This window comes from Oncorhynchus masou, chromosome 9 (assembly GCF_036934945.1).
Source record: "Oncorhynchus masou masou isolate Uvic2021 chromosome 9, UVic_Omas_1.1, whole genome shotgun sequence".
Classification (NCBI taxonomy): Eukaryota; Metazoa; Chordata; class Actinopteri; order Salmoniformes; family Salmonidae; genus Oncorhynchus; species Oncorhynchus masou.
In genome coordinates this window covers 67,250,161-67,272,027 of record NC_088220.1, presented here as the reverse complement: position 1 = coordinate 67,272,027, position 21,867 = coordinate 67,250,161, and the positions used below count along the sequence as shown (strand labels likewise).

Here is a 21,867-nt window from a genome sequence, read left to right as displayed (position 1 = left end):
CTCAAAAAAATAAAGGGAACGCTTAAACAACACAATGTAACTCCAAGTCAATCACACTTCTGTGAAATCAAACTGCCCACTTAGGAAGCAACACTGATTGACAATAAATTTCACATGCTGCAAATGGAATAGACAACAGGTGGAAATAATAGGCAATTAGCAAGACACCCCCAATAAAGGAGTGGTTCTGCAGGTGGTGACCACAGACCACTTCTCAGTTCCTATGCTTCCTGGCTGATGTTTTGGTCACTTTTGAATGCTGGCGGTGCTTTCACTCTAGTGGTAGCATGATAAGGAGTCTACAACCCACACAAGTGGCTCAGGTAGTGCAGCTCATCCAGTATGGCACATCAATGCGAGCTGTGGCAAGAATGTTTGCTGTGTCTGTCAACGTAGTGTCCAGAGCATGGAGGCGCTACCAGGAGACAGGCCAGTACATCAGGAGACGTGGAGGAGGCCGTAGGAGGGCAACAACCCAGCAGCAGGACCGCTACCTCCGCCTTTGTGCGAGGAGGAGCAGGAGGAGCACTGCCAGAGCCCTGCAAAATTACCTCCAGCAGGCCACAAATGTGCATGTGTCCGCTCAAACGGTCAGAAACAGACTCCATGAGGGTGGTATGAGGGCCCGACGTCCACAGGTGGGGGTTGTGCTTACAGCCCAACACCGTGCAGGACGTTTAGCATTTGCCAGAGAACACCAAGATTGGCAAATTCGCCACTGGCGCCCTGTGCTCTTCACAGATGAAAGCACGTTCACACTGAGCACATGTGACAGATGTGACAGAGTCTGGAGACGCCGTGGAGAACGTTCTGCTGCCTGCAACATCCTCCAGCATGACCGGTTTGGCGGTGGGTCAGTCATGGTGTGGGGTGGCCTTTCTTTGGGGGGCCGCACAGCCCTCCATGTGCTCGCCAGAGGTAGCCTGACTGACATTAGGTACCGAGATGAGATCCTCAGACCCCTTGTGAGACCATATGCTGGTGCGGTTGGCCCTGGGTTCCTCCTAATGCAATACAATACTAGACCTCATGTGGCTGGAGTGTGTCAGCAGTTTCTGCAAGAGGAAGGCATTGATGCTATGGACTGGCCCGCCCGTTCCCCAGACCTGAATCCAATTGAGCACATCTGGGACATCATGTCTCGCTCCATCCACCAACGCCACGTTGCACCACAGACTGTCCAGGAGTTGGCGGCTGCTTTAGTCTAGGTCTGGGTGGAGATCCTTCAGGAAACCATACGCCACCTCATCAGGAGCATGCCCAGGCGTTGTAGGGAGGTCATACAGACACGTGGAGGCCACACACACTGCTGAGCCTCATTTTTACTTGTTTTAAGGACATTACATCAAAGTTGGATCAGCCTGTAGTGTGGTTTACCACTTTAATTTTGAGTGTGATTCCAAATCCAGACCTCCATGGGTTGATAAATTTGATTTCCATTGATAAGTTTTGTTTGATTTTGTTGTCAGCACCACATTCAACTTTGTAAAGAAAAAAGTATTTAATACGAATATTTCATTCATTCAGATCTAGGATGTGTTATTTTAGTGTTCCCTTTATTTTGTTGAGCAGTGTATAAAAATGGTATCCACGAGTTCACCTGACTCTGGGGAAGTAGATAAAGGGTCTCATTACTAAAAATCTAAACATATTCCCTTACAAAGGCAAAATGCAGTAACTACATCATTTGTTTTACTGCAAAATCTGACTTCTAAGGATTTTTTTTGTCCAGGCAGATAACAATCTCTGACACTCCATTATATATTCTGGCTTGTTGTTGTGTCAGGAAACTAAATACCACATGAATCAGATAATATACCTGGGCATTACAGATCAGACTTTTGACCAAATTCGTAGTTACTGCGTTTTGCCTTTGTAGGGCAGTGTGTGAATGTTTAAATGTTAAAACTTTTAAATGAAAATGGGAAGTTAATGTTAAAGGGATACTTCCTTTATCTACTTCCCCAGAGTCAGATGAATTTGTGGATACCATTTTTATATATCTGTCCAGTATGAAGGAAGTTAGAGGTAGTTTCGCAAGACAAAGCTAACTAGCATTTGCCCAATGACTGGAAGTCTATGCTATCTGCTAGACGCTAGTTAGCAATTGCACCAGCGCTAGTTCACAACTTCTTCAAATTGCACTCAGAGACATAGAAGTGGTATCTACGAGTTAATCTGACTCTGTAGAAGTTTCCCCTTGTTTTTTTTCTTCCACAAAATGTAAATCACAGTGCAGGTATCCCAAAACTACCACTAACAGGTCCCGATCATTATCATCATAAAAAAATATATAATCTTTAACTAATTCCTAACGCAACACTGCTGTAATGTTAGTAATATTTATGCAGCTTTCAAATTATTTGCCAAGGATATAAAGCGTTCTGCACGTGCACAAGACAGGTTGCGGGAGACAATGCACGCAAATGGATTTAGAATTTTGGAATATTTATACCTTACAGTTGAGATGTCGAGCGTCCATAATCTCGATGTGAATTTTGGCCAAAACACTGCAGACTCAAGTGATCACTATCGAACACAACAGAAAGTAGCTACTTGATAAAGGCCTTAAGGGCCAAGTGTTCGGTTTGAGATTCTGCCATTAACTGCAGTGGATAACTTCATTGCCCTCTAGTGGTCATATTCAATATGCACAAAATACGCAATAGGAACGTATTCTGCATTGTGCACATTTATGAATATTTCTTATTGTTTTAATGGAAAAACCCTAATAGCCAGTGTGTAGAGTTAAACATGCGAAGGGGGATATCACACGTTCTACCTTTTGTGTACCTATTCAGGATACATGACAGGGGACCCATGATGTCATACTGTTACCATAATTCTGTTACCGGGTGTTAATCCACATATCTTACTAAATAACTAAAAAAGATGTTTTGCAAACTCAAGGTGCCATGTCATAGCTGACACCACATTCTTTCTGCAGACATCTTTGAATCTTATTTCAGGAGCAGGTAGAGGCTTGACTTTTTGGAAAACATGGTCACCTAAAAAACTGAGGGAGATTTTAACCTCATTCTATTACCCAGCTTCACATCTGCACTGTTTTTCAAGTAAATGTTTTTTTGTAAAATTGACAATGGAATTTGTTAAAAGCAGTCCTTGTGTATAGAGTTTTGTTTAACTTTGCAATCAATGGTTTTAGTTTGGAATACTTTTAAAGTGACAAAAAGTATCAGCGTCATTCTGTTACCATGGAATTGCCTTACTGTTTGGAGTCACTGTCTAAGAAGCAGAGAATTCCATAGCACACATGATCATCTATTCTCAACTTCTTTCCTGTCCAGTAGAAGAACCAGTAGTTTCTCAATTTATTGACATGAGAAAAGAGCTAGTTGTAATTTGTTCTAATATCTACAGTATGTTGGACATACTGCTCTTTCATTGAAATTACGTGAAAACAACGTTGATTCAACCCAGTGGGAGGTTTGCACCGGAGTAACACACAGCACACTAACATCAAGCATTTATTTCACTGTTCACCTTTATCTGTTGTTTATGAAGCATGTGACAAATAACATTTGATTTGAATTGTCAGCAAATTACACAATAAGATGAACATGCAGTGCAGACTATTCTTGTTATGTTAAGGGAAATGGAGAAGCTTCTAGTTCTGCTGGTTTGTGTTCTCCCTCGACCCTAGCAGGGAGCAGAGATGGTAGACATACAGAGGGTTATGTCATGTCCATGCCATTTGACTGAAAACATCCTATTTTACCCAGAGGCATGTGTGCATAACCCTAAGTTAGATAAACTGGACCATTACCATTTCAGACTAATCACATCTACAGTGGGGAGAACAAGTATTTGATACACTGCCGATTTTGCAGGTTTTCCTACTTACAAAGCATGTAGAGGTCTGTAATTTTTATCATCGGTACACTTCAACTGTGAGAGACGGAATCTAAAACAAAAATCCAGAATATCACACTGTATGATTTTTAAGTAATTAATTTGCATTTTATTGCATGACATAAGTATTTGATACATCAGAAAAGCAGAACTTAATATTTGGTACAGAAACCTTTGTTTGCAATTACAGAGATCATACGTTTCTTGTAGTTCTTGACCAGGTTTGCACACACCGCAGCAGTGATTTTGGCCCACTCCTCTATACAGACCTCCAGATCCTTCAGGTTTCGGGGCTGTCGCTGGGCAATACTGACTTTCAGCTCCCTCCATAGATTTTCTATTGGGTTCAGGTCTGGAGACTGGCTAGGCCACTCCTGGACTTTGAGATGCTTCTTACGGAGCCACACCTTAGTTGCCCTGGCTGTGTGTTTCGGGTCATTGTCATGCTGGTAGACCCAGCCACAACCCATCTTCAATGCTCTTACTGAGGGAAGGAGGTTGTTGGGCAAGATCTCGCGATACATGGCCTCATCCATCCTCCCCTCAATACGGTGCAGTCGTCCTGTCCCCTTTGCAGAAAAGCATCCCCAAATAATGTTTCCACCTCCATGCTTCACGGTTGGGATGGTGTTCTTGGGGTTGTACTCATCCTTCTTCTTCCTCCAAACACGGCGAGTGGAGTTTAGACCAAAAAGCTCTATTTTTGTCTCATCAGACCACATGACCTTCTCCCATTCCTCCTCTGGATCATTCAGATGGTCATTGGCAAACTTCAGATGGGCCTGGACATGCGCTGGCTTGAGCAGGGGGACCTTGCGTGTGCTGCAGGATTTTAATCCATGACGGCGTAGTGTGTTACTAATGGTTTTCTTTGAGACTGTGGTCCCAGCTCTCTTCAGGTCATTGACCAGGTCCTGCCGTGTAGTTCTGGGTTGATCACTCACCTTCCTCATGATCATTGATGCCCAACGAGGTGAGATCTTGCATGGAGTCCCAGACTGAGGGTGATTGACCGTCATCTTGAACTTCTTCCATTTTCTAATAATTGTGACAACAGTTGTTGCCTTCTCACCAAGCTGCTTGCCTATTGTCCTGTAGCCCATCCCAGCCTTGTGCAGGTCTACAATTTTATCCCTGATGTCCTTACACAGCTCTCTGGTCTTGGCCATTGTGGAGAGGTTGGAGTCTGTTTGATTGAGTGTGTGGACAGGTGTCTTTTATACAGGTAATGAGTTCAAACAGGTGCAGTTAATACAGGTAATGAGTGGATAACAGGAAAACTAATAGGTCTGAAAAACTAACAGGTCTGTGAGAGACGGAATTCTTACTGGTTGGTAGGTGATCAAATACTTATGTCATGCAATAAAATGCAAATGAATTATTTAAAAATCATACAATGTGATTTTCTGGATTTTTGTTTTAGATTCCGTCTCTCACAGTTGAAGTGTACCTATGATAAAAAGTACAGACCTCTACACACTTTGTAAGTAGGAAACACTGCCGATTTTGCAGGTTATCAAATACTTGTTCTCCCCACTGTATATCCCCCTCTAGGGATGCAAAACCAGTTTGTTCACACTATATTATCTGTCAATGGTTCACATACACATACAGTATTCCTTTCTGCTGTTGAATAGTCCTGTCTTGGTCTGTTTTGCTGTGAAATAAGTGATATATGAAGACTGAAAAGACCAACAGTGGGCTTATGTTACAAAAACCACCACAACTCAATATTAATGATCCCATCATCAATTATTTATTTGGCAGTATTGCAGACCCAAGATATTTCCTTCATATTTGGTAGAGGCGACACAGATAGCGAACATAACAAGATATTTACATATTTTTCTCCATCTCAACTCTTGTAGCCCTAAGGGAACCACTGCCTCTGCAGCACACAGCCATGAATTAAGCATTCACAAAGGAAGCTGTGACCAATGCCGGCACACTATATTCAGGGCTGTGCCGTTGGTCCAGACTTAACCCACAGTGGATGTCTGTTTGTCATATGCTGCTCTGGCTCCAGCGTTCTCCTCCCACTCTTTATATTGCTATGATTTACAATGTAGTGCAATGGGGGCTGTCAGTGCCAGCATGGCATGTAAGTGCATGGTCAGAGCAGCCTTGATGGGAACAAGGAACTGTTTCTTGCTCAGGTGATGTAGTGAGGAAATTGGGGGATGGTCTGGTGGAAGCTACCGTATATGTCCCCTGGCTGGCTCTCAGTTCCAATACCATGGCCATATCAGAGATACTATGTGCAGCCCCTCCCAACTGCAACACCACAATAAATGTACTTCATACATTATTCACCCCCACAGCATGGTTCTGGAAATGGATGGTCTGTCATACTAGCCTTTGCACACCAACAAAGTATGGTTTCCAGGTTTCCTATTTTGCATTGAGATTCTGTCTGTAGCAAGCCTCGAGTGAAGCCATTGTGGTCACATCTGGTTCAAGGCCATTGTCAGTGTACTTGAAAGCAATGCAATAAGCATTCATTGTGTTGTATTTGTATTGAATGCCCTGAACTCAGTCATTTCAACAATGCGAAAAGTAAATCAGTTACAGAGGAAGTATTGTTTTATTGTTACATTCTTACTCAAGGGTGATAGTGTATATAAAAATGTGGCTTTGAGGTATCTGTTTTACAAGGTAAATCTTGTAACCTGAAGGAATGGATGACTAGTTTCTATGGCTACAGGTAACTACAGCTTCAGTCCAAGCTCAAGTGTGACCTAGCTGTGTATTTGATCAGTTAATGTATAAACATGGTATGATGACATTAATAGTTAAACTGGCTTGTGTGACTTATGTACCCCTCCGGACGTTCTTAGCACATTTTAGCAGGACTTCACAGAGAACACCCGTCAAACATGCTGTGAGTACAGTACGCTAACTACTGATAATGCTATAAGTTGTACCATGGGAGAATACTGGACCATGGTTTAGGCACTATTCCTTAGCAGTTAGCTGAATTCCTGTTCGACAATCCAAGACAGTGCACAACTATGTGTGCTTTGTCTGACTCGTAACAGTGTTTCAAACTAGTGTCTAGGCCTTATCATTGCCAAAGACGTGTTTGATAGCGTCTGAAGTTGTCTTCAATGTACTATTATCTGTCTAGAATTTGAATTGTTTCAATGGCAAATGTATTCCAGTTTGTATGCAAATCCCACTGTGTGGATTGTCTATTATTCTCTCATACAGCAGTAAGATTGAAAGTGAGACAGTCGGACATGGCATGACACACTTTGTTTTCAGTCAGAGGTCAGATCTTTCCAGTCTCTGACACAAGGGACAACTCTGTTCGGAGAATATATTGGAGTAGGGTCTTCATTTGTGTCTTACCAGATATCAAAACTGATCCATGTCTACTGTATGATATCCAATAAAGTATTTGTTACAGTTTTAGATGGTACTGTATATCAAGTCCTCTTGATATACAGTACCAGTCAAAAGTTTGGACACACTGACTCATTCAAGGATTTTTCTTTATATTTACTATTTTCTACATTGTAGAATAATAGTGAAAAACATCAAAACTATGAAATAGCACACATGGAATCATGTAGTAACCAAAAAAGTGTTTGAAGAATCTAAAATATGTAGATTTTTTTTTAAGTAGCCACCCTTTGCCTTGATGACAGCTTTGCACACTCTTGGCATTCTTTCAACCAGTTTAACCTGGAATGCTTTTCCAACACTCTTGAAGGAGTTCCCACATATGCTGAGCACTTGTTGGCTGCTTTTTCTTCACTCATCCCAAACATCTCATTTGGGTTGAGGTCGTGTAATTGTGGAGGCCAGGTCATCTGATGCAGCACTCCATCACTCTCCTTCTTGATCAAATAGCCCTTACACAGCCTGGAGGTCTGTTTGGGGTCATTGTCCTTTTGAAAACAAATGATAGGATGGCGTATGGCCGCAGATTGCGGTGGTAGACATGCTGGTTAAGTGTGCCTTGAATTCTAAGTAAATCACAGACCGTGACACCAGCAAAGCACCATCACACCTCCTCCATGCTTCATGGTGGGAACCACACCTGCGGAGATCATATGTTCACCTACTCTGCATCTCAAAGATATGGCGGTTGGAGCCCAAGATCTCAAATTTGGACTCATCAGACCAAAGGACAGATTTCCACCCGTCTAATGTTCATTTCTCGTGTTTTTTTGGCCCAAGCAAGTCTCTTCTTATTGGTGTCCTTTGCAGCAATTTGACCATGAATTCACCTGATTCACGCAGTCTCCTCTGAACAGTTGATGTTGGAATGTGTATGTTACTTGAAGCATTTATTTGGGCTGCAATTTCTGAGGCTGGTAACTCTACTGAACTTATCCTCTGCAGCAGAGGAAACTCTGGGTCTTCCTTTCCTGTGCTTGATGGTTGAGCTGTTCTTGCCATAATATGGACTTGGTCTTTTACCAAATTGAGCCAATAAGTTGTGTTGTGACAAGGTAGGGGTGGCGTACAGAAGATAATCTAAGGCATTAAGGAAAGAAATTCCACAAATTCCACATACCCTTTTATTGAAATGCATTCCAGGTGACGACCTCATGAAGCTGGTTGAGAATTGCAAGAGTTTGCAAAGTAACTTATTGTTTCAGTTTAAGATGTAAAGGTTTGTGTTTAATCTCCATACTGCAATACAGCTATGTACAGCTACAGCTATGCAATACAGCTATGTACGGCTATGTACACTGTATGTCAATATACCAAAGCTAAAGGCTTGACGCAAAGTTCTTTGGCACGACGCAAAGTGGTGTGCCTGGATACTGCCTTTAGCCGTGGTATATTGGCCATACAACACAAACCCCCGAGGTGCCTTATTGCTATTATAAACTGGGGGGCACTGTATGAGTGTGGGGTGTGTGGGGGGGGAGGGGGGGGGGGTCTGGCAGTGTGTGAATATATGTGTGTGTGGGGGGGGGTCTGGCAGTGTGTGAGTATAGTGTGTGTGGGAGGTCTGGCAGTGGTAGTCGCTTTAGCCCCTGTGGAGTCTCTGTTGTGAGCAGATAAGACCTGGAATTATTTGGGGAAACAGGACAGTATCTTTCACCAGGCATTAGTGTCTCTGTCTGGACTGTGGATTTAAGTATTTCAGAGACAAAAACTTTCGGAAAGATACTGGAGATTAAAGATAACAGTTAACAAGACTTGGAAAGTGTTGCTAATGCAATAGAAGAGATTAGAAATGCCTCCCAGATGAAATTTTAGAAGGGTTATTTCTGATATGGTTTGTTGAAGAGATTTCCAGGAGCAGATTATTATTTTTCTTTAGTGTTTTCCTCAGTGTTACCTCAGGTTTTCCTCAGTGTTACCTCAGGTTTTCCTCAGTGTTACCTCAGGTTTTCCTCAGTGTTACCTCAGGTTTTCCTCAGTGTTACCTCAGGTTTTCCTCAGTGTTACCTCAGGTTTTCCTCAGTGTTACCTCAGGTTTTCCTCAGTGTTACCTCAGGTTTTCCTCAGTGTTACCTCAGGTTTTCCTCAGTGTTACCTCAGGTTTTCCTCAGTGTTACCTCAGGTTTTCCTCAGTGTTACCTCAGGTTTTCCTCAGCTTTCAACTAAGGAATGTGGTGAAGGAGAAATGTTAATCCTGCTCACGTTTTTTTTGTAAGTGGCTATTTCTTGCGAATCAACCACTGTTGATACTTATACAGATAACATAATAGGAGATATGGTTGCCGAGGGGATGTTGTCTCATAGTCTATTAAAGTCCTCCATTTTGTTTGGATTGCCTCTCAAAAACTCATCCTGAAAAGCAAATACTTTGGAATTAATTCAAAGCCCAGAGAAAACACCATGACCACTACTCTGTATGCCTCTAAGTCTGAAGCAATGCCAGTGCTCTTTAAACCTACAGTGTTTTGTTAGATCTCCTACAGTAGCTATCATGTTCAAAGCACATATTGAACCAATTGTGTATGAGTTATGAATGATTTAGTGAGGCTTTATGCCACTTCAACTTTCATTGCTTGTGTTTTGAAAAAGGCATGCAACAATGGTGTACACTCCATACACTCGTCTGACCATCACACACATGCAAACAAACTCGAGCAGTGAGTTCACTAATAACCTACACCTGATTTATTGTAGAGCGAGTACAATCCAGGCATTGCTGAATGTTTCACTAGGGTATATATCTCCCTCCAACCCTTAAAACAACATTAATAACTACCTGGAAAACTTAGGCAGAACTTCACTGTCTGGCAGGCCAGTTGAGAAACCACAGACTCTAACGTGACAGTGGGGAATATGACCAAAGCAACAACAACAAAAAGGCCCTCCTCTAAAAAACCAATGGAGTCATGGACACAACCACGATTTTACAAGGTCTCAAAACACGTAATGATTGACAGTATTTTACTGAAGCATTATTTAGCCTAGTCTGCAGTTTTAAACTGGCTCCTCAGAGGCAACGTAGTGAGCAAAAAAAGTTCTGTTTTACTTTTGAAGACTGGAGGAAACATCGCTCTCAGTTTCTCTTTTGATAATTCTGAACATCTGTCTTATGCAAATGTATTAGGTTAAAAGCTGCCCCTATGACTGTATGATCATGTTACAGACGATGTCAAAGTTCTTCTTTGAAATGTGCTCATCCTTAGACATTGGACCATTTCTCAATGTCAGCTACCTACAGGTAATGCCAAAATAAAGGATACACTTGAGTAAATGAGGGATACAAAGTATATTGAAAATAGGTGCTTCCACACAGATGTGGTTCCTGAGTTAATTCATCAGTAACCATCCCATGATGCTTAGGGTCATGTATAAAAATGCCCACTTTCCTGTTATTTTTAGCTACCATGTCTAGAAGAAGAGATCTCAGTGACTTTAAAAGTGGCGTCTCAAAGGAGCATAGGGTGTTTAAAGGGTGTGCGTGCGTGCGTGTGCGTGCGTGTGCGTGTGTGTGTGTGCGTGTGCGTGTGCGTGTGCGTGTGTGTGTGTGTGTGTGTGTGTGTGTGTGTGTGCATCTCAGTCACCAGATCTCAACCCAATAAACCACTTATGGTAGATTCTGGAGCGCCGCCTGAAACAGCGTTTTCCGCCATCAACAAAACACCAAATTATAGAATTTATTGTGGAAGAATGGTGTTGCATGCTTCCAGTAGAGTTCCAGACAAGGTGCATTGAAGATGTTCTGGCAGCTCATGGTGGCCCAACACACTATTAAGACACTTTATCTTAGTGTTTCCTTTATTTTGGCAGTTACATGTATGTCTTCAACATTTCTGGAAGGACTTAAAATGCCTCTAACTGGGAATCAAATCAGTATACAGAGAGAGAATGGGTTTAATGGGTATCCAAGCAGCACAACAGGACGGGTGGGATTCTCTTAAATGCCACAGTATATGGATGGTGAACATCACCACCACAGACCTTTACCTCTGTATCTCTGTATGACTCATGATCAGTGTTTGTGTGTGTCTTGTAGTGCCATCTAGTGGATATACCTAAGAAGTGCATCTATTGTGGTGAACTGATGTACATATTCTCAGGACACAGAATCACTGTAGCAGTGAAATGTTCTATGAATGCACCTGGAGTGGGTAGGGCCACATGGTATGTTTTCATAAGATTTATTCTGTGTGATTGCGTATTGTTGTATGACTGACATCTGTTCCTCTCTGTTGTGTTCTGTCACACAGCAGCCAGCAGAGCAGCCAGCAGAGCAGCCATGACGATGACTCCTCTCGCTTCCTGACTCCCTTCATCCGAGAGGAGAGGTAAATACAAGAAGATTCTGAATTTACTTGTATGTGTATTCTGTTTGTACTCTACGTTTTGTATTTATGCAAAAGGGTTTAATTGTTTGTCTGGTTTGATGAAAGCAAGGGGAGAGCGCTGACTATGAATCAGGATGCTCAGGAATTGACTATTCTGTCTACTTATTATACTGCTGCTTTTTCACCACTAGATGGCAGTTGGTCCTCAGCTCTGCTGCTTTTTCACCACTAGATGGCAGTTGGTCCTCAGCCCTACTCTGTTTCACCACTAGATGGCAGTTGGTCCTCAGCAGTGCTTGGCAATTGGACTGGAACGCTCATTATTGACAATTTAGAGGCACTTTCTATGGTGTTGGTAATGATTGCAATGAACATGTTCTTCTATGGGACATGTCAGTCTTCAATTTAGCTGTTTTTAATCATTGTAATTTAGCAACAATAACAAGAAGTAATATGATAAGTTAAGGATTCAAGGCACTTGATATTATCAAGCAATCAATCAAATGTATTTATAAAGCCCTCTTTACATCAGCAGATGTCACAAAGTGCTATACAGTACACCAGCCTGAAACCCCAAACAGCAAGCAATGCAGATGGAGAAGCACGGTGGCTAGGAAAAACTCCCGAGAAAGGCAGGAACCTAGGAAGAAACCTAGAGAGGAACATAGCTCTGAGGTGTGACCAGTCCTCTTCTGGCTGTGCCGGGTGGAGATTATAAGAGTACATGGCCATTAAGGCCAGATGGTTCGTCAAGATGTTCAAACGTTCATAGATGACCAGCAGGGTTAAATTATAATCACAGTGGTTGAGGGTGCAACAGATCAGTACCTCAGGATTAAATGTCAGTTGTCTCGAGACGAGACGAAAACAGCAGGTCCAGGACAAGGTAGCACATCCGGTGAACAGGTCAGGGTTCTATAGCAGAACAGTTGAAACTGGAGTAGCAGCATGATAGTCAGGAGTCATCAGGCCAGAAAGTTCTGAGGCATGGGCCTAGGCCTCAGGTCCTCCGGGAGGGAGCGAGAGAGGCCCCATCCGACAATACCCCCGGACAGGGTCAACCAAGTAGGATATAACCCCACCCACTTTGCCAATGCACAGCCCCCACACCATTAGAGGGATATCAACAGACCACGAACATACTACCCTGAGACAAGGCTGAGTTTTGCCCACAAAGATCTCCTCCACCGCACGAGCCCGTGGGGGAGCAAAACCTGTCAAAAACACGTCTGTGACTCAACCCTCTTAGGCGACGCACCCTTCCTAGGGACAGCATGGAAGAGCACTAGTAAGCCAGTGACTCAGCCCCCGTAATAGGGTCAAAGGCAGAGAATCCCAGTGGAGAGAGGGGAGCTAGATAGGCAGAGACAGCAAGGGCGGTTCGTCGCTCCTCACTAAGTGAGTGACCTGTGATTATTAAGCATGCTAAATTTGCTAGCAATTGTAATTCACATGTTAGTGGCATGGCTTTGAATGTGAGAACATACTGTTCCTCTCTTTGTGGTGTGAGTGGGCTGTGGTGTGACTGGGTGGATGGCTGCGGCTCCAGCTCAATATTACCTCTGTCAGCAGTGGGGATATATCGCAGTGGTCTCAGGGAGCACAAATGTCAGGCATGGGGAGTAAATCAGATAGAGAACAGAGAGAGGGAGAGAGCGTGGTGCCTGCCTGCCTCAGCTATGAGATACCACATCAGGAGGAACTCAATGGCCTGAACTCACTCTGGAGAAAGGGAAGGCTGTTTGAAGCTTCTAAAGGCACCTGCCATATCTGCCTCTTTCAAATGCTGCGTCTTTGTAATGAAAATAAATTTGTCATACAGTGGTTTAGTGGTGACAGAAAAAGATATTCAAACGAATCACAGCCAAATTGACTGTGAGAACTTGAAGCAGTGATAATGGCTTTGAATAAATTGAAATACAGAGTATTAACCATTATTGAAGAATCAGCTGAGCTGGTGCTGTTGAAATCCCCCCTTTTTATCTCTCTCTTTATTTCTCTCTCACTCTTCTATGGTATCTACGGTAGGCTACAACATTCTACTCTCCCTTTCCTCTCTCTCCCTCTGTCCTGCTCTCCTCTCCGTCCCGCTCTTTTTCTCTACAGTTCCTCCCCCGCTATTTCTCTGTGTACTGCTCCGAATAGGAACCTTACGTTTGACCTTATGGGATTTCTCCTGAATGCTACTCTTTTCTCTCTGCTGGCAATACCTGGCTGCTGCTGCTGGGGGTTGAACGGTCTGTACCCAGCTTTAGAGGGTACAGAATGTCATGTCTCCTCTGCAGGTAACAGCTACATTTAATGTCTGCTCTGGATGTTCTGTCTGATCTGTGGCTGTCTGCAGCGGTGTGTTTGCTCACAGTGCAGCTACAGCACGGCACAGGCAAGCTGGCTTACCGGTAGGCTAGCTGGGATTCCGGTGGCAGTGTGCAGATGTTCCTGTGTAATAGGAGCAGGCTAGGTTATTAGCGTTAGCATTTATTGCACCAGCTGAAGAGGTTTTGCTCTGACAAATGCATTCTGTGGTTTGTTGTGTTTGCTAACTGGCTTACAAGATTATCCAGGATGACTGCCTCTTCTCTCATTGTTTTAGGTGCCATTTGCAGAATTCTGCGATTGGACAATAACTGTTGATTATGCCATGGTTTAAGGTATTCACCTGTATGAGTGAAATATACGAGGATGCCCCTGTGAATCTCCTTTCTCATCTCTCTGCCTTCCAGGTCTGACAGTCCAGCGGACAAGATCAGGTAAGTCTATACTCTTCCCTATGCTTACTTTTCTCTGCTGGGGTGGTGGAACCTGTACTGTGGGGTTATGGAGTGGTGTATAGGTTGTGGGGTTATGGAGTGGTGTATAGGTTGTGGGGTTATGGAGTGGTGTATAGGTTGCGGGGTTATGGAGTGGTGTATAGGTTGTGGGGTTATGGAGTGGTGTATAGGTTGTGGGGTTATGGAGTGGTGTATAGGTTGTGGGGTTATGGAGTGGTGTATAGGTTGTGGGGTTATGGAGTGGTGTATAGGTTGTGGGGTTATGGAGTAGTGTATACGTTGTGGGGTTCGATGGTTGTGGGGTTAGATGGCGTGGTGTATAGGTTGTGGGGTTACGGAGTAGTGTATAGGTTGTGGGGTTATGGAGTAGTGTATAGGTTGTGGGGTTATGGAGTAGTGTATAGGTTGTGGGGTTATGGAGTGGGGTTATGGAGTGGTGTATAGGTTGTGGGGTTAGATGGTGTGGTGTATAGGTTGTGGGGTTATGGAGTGGTGTATAGGTTGTGGGGTTAGATGGTTTGAGTTTGAGTTTATTTTTATTTTTACAGGGACAGTGCACATTAATCAACGTTTCAGTAAAAGTGCCGGTTTTAGCCAGCCGGCTAATTTTCAACCGCAGTCCCTGGGCAGGTTATTAAAAACAATTACAATATAGACAATAGCAACATAGGACAAGCAAGACGTAGCATACAGACAGAGCAACATAGAGCAAAAAGCAGCAAGCCAAAATTCATAAAAGCAACAAAGTGTTTCCACACCTCACAAGCTACAGACAACAGACAACATGGAAAGCGGCAACACACAGCTAGGGACCATGTTCACAAATCTGATTGACCTTTAGCCATGTCTTCAAGCATTTTGTGAAAGTGTGATATGTGGTGCAGTTATGTGTGTCTGATGGCAGTGTATTCCAGACATGGGAAGCTCTCACAGATAATGCAGATTTACTAAAGGTGCTTTTCCTTAGGGGAACTATACAGCCACCTCTCATGGCAGACCTTGTGGATCTGCTGCCATATGTCTGGGTTTTCTGTTTAACAAAAATATTGAGTGGAGGGGGAGCCAGGCCATTAAGGATCTTGAATACAAGACATGGGTCGGTGTATTGCACAAGATTTTCCCAACTCAAGAGCTCATGCTTTCTAAGGATGTGACAATGATGATGGCTATTGGGCTTCCTATCAAGCACTTTGAGAGCCTGTTTGTAGACAGACTGAATAGGTTTTAATGTTGTACAGCAAGCTTGGGCCCAACTAGTCAAGCAGTATGTTAAGTGGGGGAGTATCATAGAGTTGAAGTACAGTTTTGCTACCTCTGTAGTCAAACAATTTCGTATAAATCGGAAATTAGCTAGGTTGAATTTAGTTATTTGAATTACCTTTTTCACATGCTTTTTAAAAGAGAGGTTGGAATCAAGTATGATGCCAAGGTACTTAAAATCGGATACCACCTGGAGCTTCTCCCCTGACACATAGACATCTGGCTCAGTAGCATCTGTTGCCCTCTTTGTGAAGAACATGCAAACAGTTTTTTTCACATTGAGATGCAAACACGAGTCACTGAGCCACTTTGTAACCTGGACCATTACAGTAGTGAGTTCTTGTGCAGCTTGTTGTTTGCTCTTTGCATGCACATATATCACTGTATCATCTGCATACATTTGAACTTCAGACCCAGTACAGACAGAAGGCAGATCATTAATGTACAGGCTGAACAGGAGGGGCCCCAGTATTGACCCTTGGGGCACGCCCACATCATAGCTACGATAGGGCGACAGCTCATTGCTCACTCTGACACACTGAGTTCTGCCTTCAAGGTATGATTTCATCCATCTCAAGGCATCAGGGGAAAAGTTGAACTTTGACAATTTTGTGATGAGAATCTCATGGTTAACAGTATCAAAAGCCTTCCTTAGGTCCAGAAACACAGCCCCAACAGCACCCCCTTTGTCCATCTTGGACTTCACATTTTCCAGAAGAAAGCAGTTGGCCGTTTCTGTGGAGTGTTTCGCTCTCTTGTCTCTTGTGGGGTTAGATGGGGTGGTGTATAGATTGTGGGGTTAGATGGTTGTGGGGTTAGATGGCGTGGTGTATAGATTGTGGGGTTAGATGGCGGGGTGTATAGATTGTGGGGTTAGATGGCGGGGTGTATAGATTGTGGGGTTAGATGGCGTGGTGTATAGGTTGTTGGGTTAGATGGCGTGGTGTATAGGTTGTGGGGTTAGATGGCGTGGTGTATAGGTTGTGGGGTTAGATGGCGTGGTGTATAGGTTGTGGGGTTAGATGGCGTGGTGTATAGGTTGTGGGGTTAGATGGCGTGGTGTATAGGTTGTGGGGTTAGATGGCGTGGTGTATAGGTTGTGGGGTTAGATGGCGTGGTGTATAGGTTGTGGGGTTAGATGGTGTGGTGTATAGGTTGTGGGGTTAGATGGGGTGGTGTATAGGTTGTGGGGTTAGATTGTGGGGTTAGATGGGGCGGTGTATAGGTTGTGGGGTTAGATTGTGGGGTTAGATGGCGCTGTGTATAGGTTGTGGGGTTAGATGGCGCGGTGTATAGGTTGTGGGGTTAGATGGCGTGGTGTATAGGTTGTGGGGTTAGATGGCGTGGTGTATAGGTTGTGGGGTTAGATGGCGTGGTGTATAGGTGGTGGGGTTAGATGGCGTGGTGTATAGGTTGTGGGGTTAGATGGCGTGGTGTATAGGTTGTGGGGTTAGATGGCGTGGTGTATAGGTTGTGGGGTTAGATGGCGTGGTGTATAGGTTGTGGGGTTAGATGGCGTGGTGTATAGGTTGTGGGGTTAGATGGCGTGGTGTATAGATTGTGGGGTTAGATGGCGTGGTGTATAGGTTGTGGGGTTAGATGGCGTGGTGTATAGATTGTGGGGTTAGATGGCGTGGGGTTAGATGGCGTGGTGTATAGGTTGTGGGGTTAGATGGCGTGGTGTATAGGTTGTGGGGTTAGATGGCGTGGTGTATAGGTTGTGGGGTTAGATTGTGTGGTGTATAGGTTGTGGGGTTAGATGGTGTGGTGTATAGGTTGTGGGGTTAGATGGGGTGGTGTATAAGTTGTGGACGTTAGATGGGGTGGTGTATAGGTTGTGGGGTTAGATTGTGGGGTTAGATGGCGTGGTGTATAGATTGTGGGGTTAGATGGGGTGGTGTATAGATTGTGGGGTTAGATGGCGTGGTGTATAGGTTGTGGGGTTAGATGGCGTGATGTATAGGTTGTGGGGTTAGATGGCGTGGTGTATAGGTTGTGGGGTTAGATGGCGTGGTGTATAGGTTGTTGGGTTAGATGGCGTGGTGTATAGGTTGTGGGGTTAGATGGCGTGGTGTATAGGTTGTGGGGTTAGATGGCGTGGTGTATAGGTTGTGGGGTTAGATGGCGTGGTGTATAGGTTGTGGGGTTAGATGGCGTGGTGTATAGGTTGTGGGGTTAGATGGCGTGGTGTATAGGTTGTGGGGTTAGATGGCGTGGTGTATAGGTTGTGGGGTTAGATGGCGTGGTGTATAGGTTGTGGGGTTAGATGGCGTGGTGTATAGGTTGTGGGGTTAGATGGCGTGGTGTATAGGTTGTGGGGTTAGATGGCGTGGTGTATAGGTTGTGGGGTTAGATGGCGTGGTGTATAGGTTGTGGGGTTAGATGGTGTGGTGTATAGGTTGTGGGGTTAGATGGGGTGGTGTATAGGTTGTGGGGTTAGATTGTGGGGTTAGATGGGGCGGTGTATAGGTTGTGGGGTTAGATTGTGGGGTTAGATGGCGCTGTGTATAGGTTGTGGGGTTAGATGGCGCGGTGTATAGGTTGTGGGGTTAGATGGCGTGGTGTATAGGTTGTGGGGTTAGATGGCGTGGTGTATAGGTGGTGGGGTTAGATGGCGTGGTGTATAGGTTGTGGGGTTAGATGGCGTGGTGTATAGGTTGTGGGGTTAGATGGCGTGGTGTATAGGTTGTGGGGTTAGATGGCGTGGTGTATAGGTTGTGGGGTTAGATGGCGTGGTGTATAGGTTGTGGGGTTAGATGGCGTGGTGTATAGGTTGTGGGGTTAGATGGCGTGGTGTATAGGTTGTGGGGTTAGATGGCGTGGTGTATAGATTGTGGGGTTAGATGGCGTGGTGTATAGGTTGTGGGGTTAGATGGCGTGGTGTATAGGTTGTGGGGTTAGATGGCGTGGTGTATAGATTGTGGGGTTAGATGGCGTGGGGTTAGATGGCGTGGTGTATAGGTTGTGGGGTTAGATGGCGTGGTGTATAGGTTGTGGGGTTAGATGGCGTGGTGTATAGGTTGTGGGGTTAGATTGTGTGGTGTATAGGTTGTGGGGTTAGATGGTGTGGTGTATAGGTTGTGGGGTTAGATGGGGTGGTGTATAGGTTGTGGGGTTAGATGGGGTGGTGTATAGGTTGTGGGGTTAGATTGTGGGGTTAGATGGCGTGGTGTATAGATTGTGGGGTTAGATGGGGTGGTGTATAGATTGTGGGGTTAGATGGCGTGGTGTATAGGTTGTGGGGTTAGATGGCGTGATGTATAGGTTGTGGGGTTAGATGGCGTGGTGTATAGGTTGTGGGATTAGATGGCGTGGTGTATAGGTTGTGGGGTTAGATGGCGTGGTGTATAGGTTGTGGGGTTAGATGGCGTGGTGTATAGGTTGTGGGGTTAGATGGCGTGGTGTATAGGTTGTGGGGTTAGATGGCGTGGTGTATAGGTTGTGGGGTTAGATGGGGTGGTGTATAGATTGTGGGGTTAGATGGCGTGGGGTTAGATGGCGTGGTGTATAGGTTGTGGGGTTAGATGGGGTGGTGTATAGGTTGTGGGGTTAGATGGCGTGGTGTATAGGTTGTGGGGTTAGATGGTGTGGTGTATAGGTTGTGGGGTTAGATGGTGTGGTGTATAGGTTGTGGGGTTAGATGGCGTGGTGTATAGGTTGTGGGGTTAGATTGTGGGGTTAGATGGGGCGGTGTATAGGTTGTGGGGTTAGATGGCGTGGGGTTAGATGGCGTGGTGTATAGGTTGTGGGGTTAGATGGGGTGGTGTATAGGTTGTGGGGTTAGATTGTGGGGTTAGATGGGGCGGTGTATAGGTTGTGGGGTTAGATTGTGGGGTTAGATGGCGCTGTGTATAGGTTGTGGGGTTAGATGGCGCGGTGTATAGGTTGTGGGGTTAGATGGCGTGGGGTTAGATGGCGCTGTGTATAGGTTGTGGGGTTAGATGGCGCGGTGTATAGGTTGTGGGGTTAGATGGCGTGGGGTTAGATGGCGTGGTGTATAGGTTGTGGGGTTAGATGGTGTGGTGTATAGGTTGTGGGGTTAGATGGTGTGGTGTATAGGTTGTGGGGTTAGATGGGGTGGTGTATAGGTTGTGGGGTTAGATTGTGGGGTTAGATGGGGCGGTGTATAGGTTGTGGGGTTAGATTGTGGGGTTAGATGGCGCTGTGTATAGGTTGTGGGGTTAGATGGCGCGGTGTATAGGTTGTGGGGTTAGATGGCGTGGTGTATAGGTTGTGGGGTTAGATGGCGTGGTGTATAGGTTGTGGGGTTAGATGGCATGGTGTATAGGTGGTGGGGTTAGATGGCGTGGTGTATAGGTTGTGGGGTTAGATGGCGTGGTGTATAGGTGGTGGGGTTAGATGGCGTGGTGTATAGGTTGTGGGGTTAGATGGCGTGGTGTATAGGTTGTGGGGTTAGATGGCGTGGTGTATAGGTTGTGGGGTTAGATGGCGTGGTGTATAGATTGTGGGGTTAGATGGCGTGGTGTATAGGTTGTGGGGTTAGATGGCGTGGTGTATAGGTTGTGGGGTTAGATGGCGTGGTGTATAGGTTGTGGGGTTAGATGGCGTGGTGTATAGGTTGTGGGGTTAGATGGTGTGGTGTATAGGTTGTGGGGTTAGATGGGGTGGTGTATAGGTTGTGGGGTTAGATTGTGGGGTTAGATGGGGCGGTGTATAGGTTGTGGGGTTAGATTGTGGGGTTAGATGGCGCTGTGTATAGGTTGTGGGGTTAGATGGCGCGGTGTATAGGTTGTGGGGTTAGATGGCGTGGTGTATAGGTTGTGGGGTTAGATGGCGTGGTGTATAGGTTGTGGGGTTAGATGGCGTGGTGTATAGGTGGTGGGGTTAGATGGCGTGGTGTATAGGTTGTGGGGTTAGATGGCGTGGTGTATAGGTTGTGGGGTTAGATGGCGTGGTGTATAGGTTGTGGGGTTAGATGGCGTGGTGTATAGGTTGTGGGGTTAGATGGCGTGGTGTATAGGTTGTGGGGTTAGATGGCGTGGTGTATAGATTGTGGGGTTAGATGGCGTGGTGTATAGGTTGTGGGGTTAGATGGCGTGGTGTATAGATTGTGGGGTTAGATGGCGTGGGGTTAGATGGCGTGGTGTATAGGTTGTGGGGTTAGATGGCGTGGTGTATAGGTTGTGGGGTTAGATGGCGTGGTGTATAGGTTGTGGGGTTAGATTGTGTGGTGTATAGGTTGTGGGGTTAGATGGTGTGGTGTATAGGTTGTGGGGTTAGATGGGGTGGTGTATAGGTTGTGGGGTTAGATGGGGTGGTGTATAGGTTGTGGGGTTAGATTGTGGGGTTAGATGGCGTGGTGTATAGATTGTGGGGTTAGATGGCGTGATGTATAGGTTGTGGGGTTAGATGGCGTGGTGTATAGGTTGTGGGGTTAGATGGCGTGGTGTATAGGTTGTTGGGTTAGATGGCGTGGTGTATAGGTTGTGGGGTTAGATGGCGTGGTGTATAGGTTGTGGGGTTAGATGGCGTGGTGTATAGGTTGTGGGGTTAGATGGCGTGGTGTATAGGTTGTGGGGTTAGATGGCGTGGTGTATAGGTTGTGGGGTTAGATGGCGTGGTGTATAGGTTGTGGGGTTAGATGGTGTGGTGTATAGGTTGTGGGGTTAGATGGGGTGGTGTATAGGTTGTGGGGTTAGATTGTGGGGTTAGATGGGGCGGTGTATAGGTTGTGGGGTTAGATTGTGGGGTTAGATGGCGCTGTGTATAGGTTGTGGGGTTAGATGGCGCGGTGTATAGGTTGTGGGGTTAGATGGCGTGGTGTATAGGTTGTGGGGTTAGATGGCGTGGTGTATAGGTTGTGGGGTTAGATGGGGTGGTGTATAGGTTGTGGGGTTAGATGGCGTGGTGTATAGGTTGTGGGGTTAGATGGCGTGGTGTATAGGTTGTGGGGTTAGATGGCGTGGTGTATAGGTTGTGGGGTTAGATGGCGTGGTGTATAGGTTGTGGGGTTAGATGGCGTGGTGTATAGGTTGTGGGGTTAGATGGCGTGGTGTATAGGTTGTGGGGTTAGATGGCGTGGTGTATAGGTTGTGGGGTTAGATGGCGTGGTGTATAGATTGTGGGGTTAGATGGCGTGGTGTATAGGTTGTGGGGTTAGATGGCGTGGGGTTAGATGGCGTGGTGTATAGGTTGTGGGGTTAGATGGCGTGGTGTATAGGTTGTGGGGTTAGATGGCGTGGTGTATAGGTTGTGGGGTTAGATTGTGTGGT

The 21,867-nt window shown here is 45.3% G+C and overlaps 1 protein-coding gene across 4 annotated transcripts in view; it reads left to right on the top strand.

The window, feature by feature from the left end:
- LOC135546536 (protein Aster-B-like) overlaps positions 1 to 21,867 on the top strand; it is a 107,950-nt gene that overhangs the window by 15,895 nt on the left and 70,188 nt on the right. For all 4 annotated transcript variants that reach the window (XM_064975040.1, XM_064975038.1, XM_064975039.1 and 1 more), the window contains exons 3-4: positions 11,526 to 11,603; positions 14,327 to 14,353. In XM_064975040.1, coding sequence (XP_064831112.1) covers positions 11,526 to 11,603; positions 14,327 to 14,353 — 105 coding nt within the window. The remainder of the gene's footprint in view (positions 1 to 11,525; positions 11,604 to 14,326; positions 14,354 to 21,867) is intronic.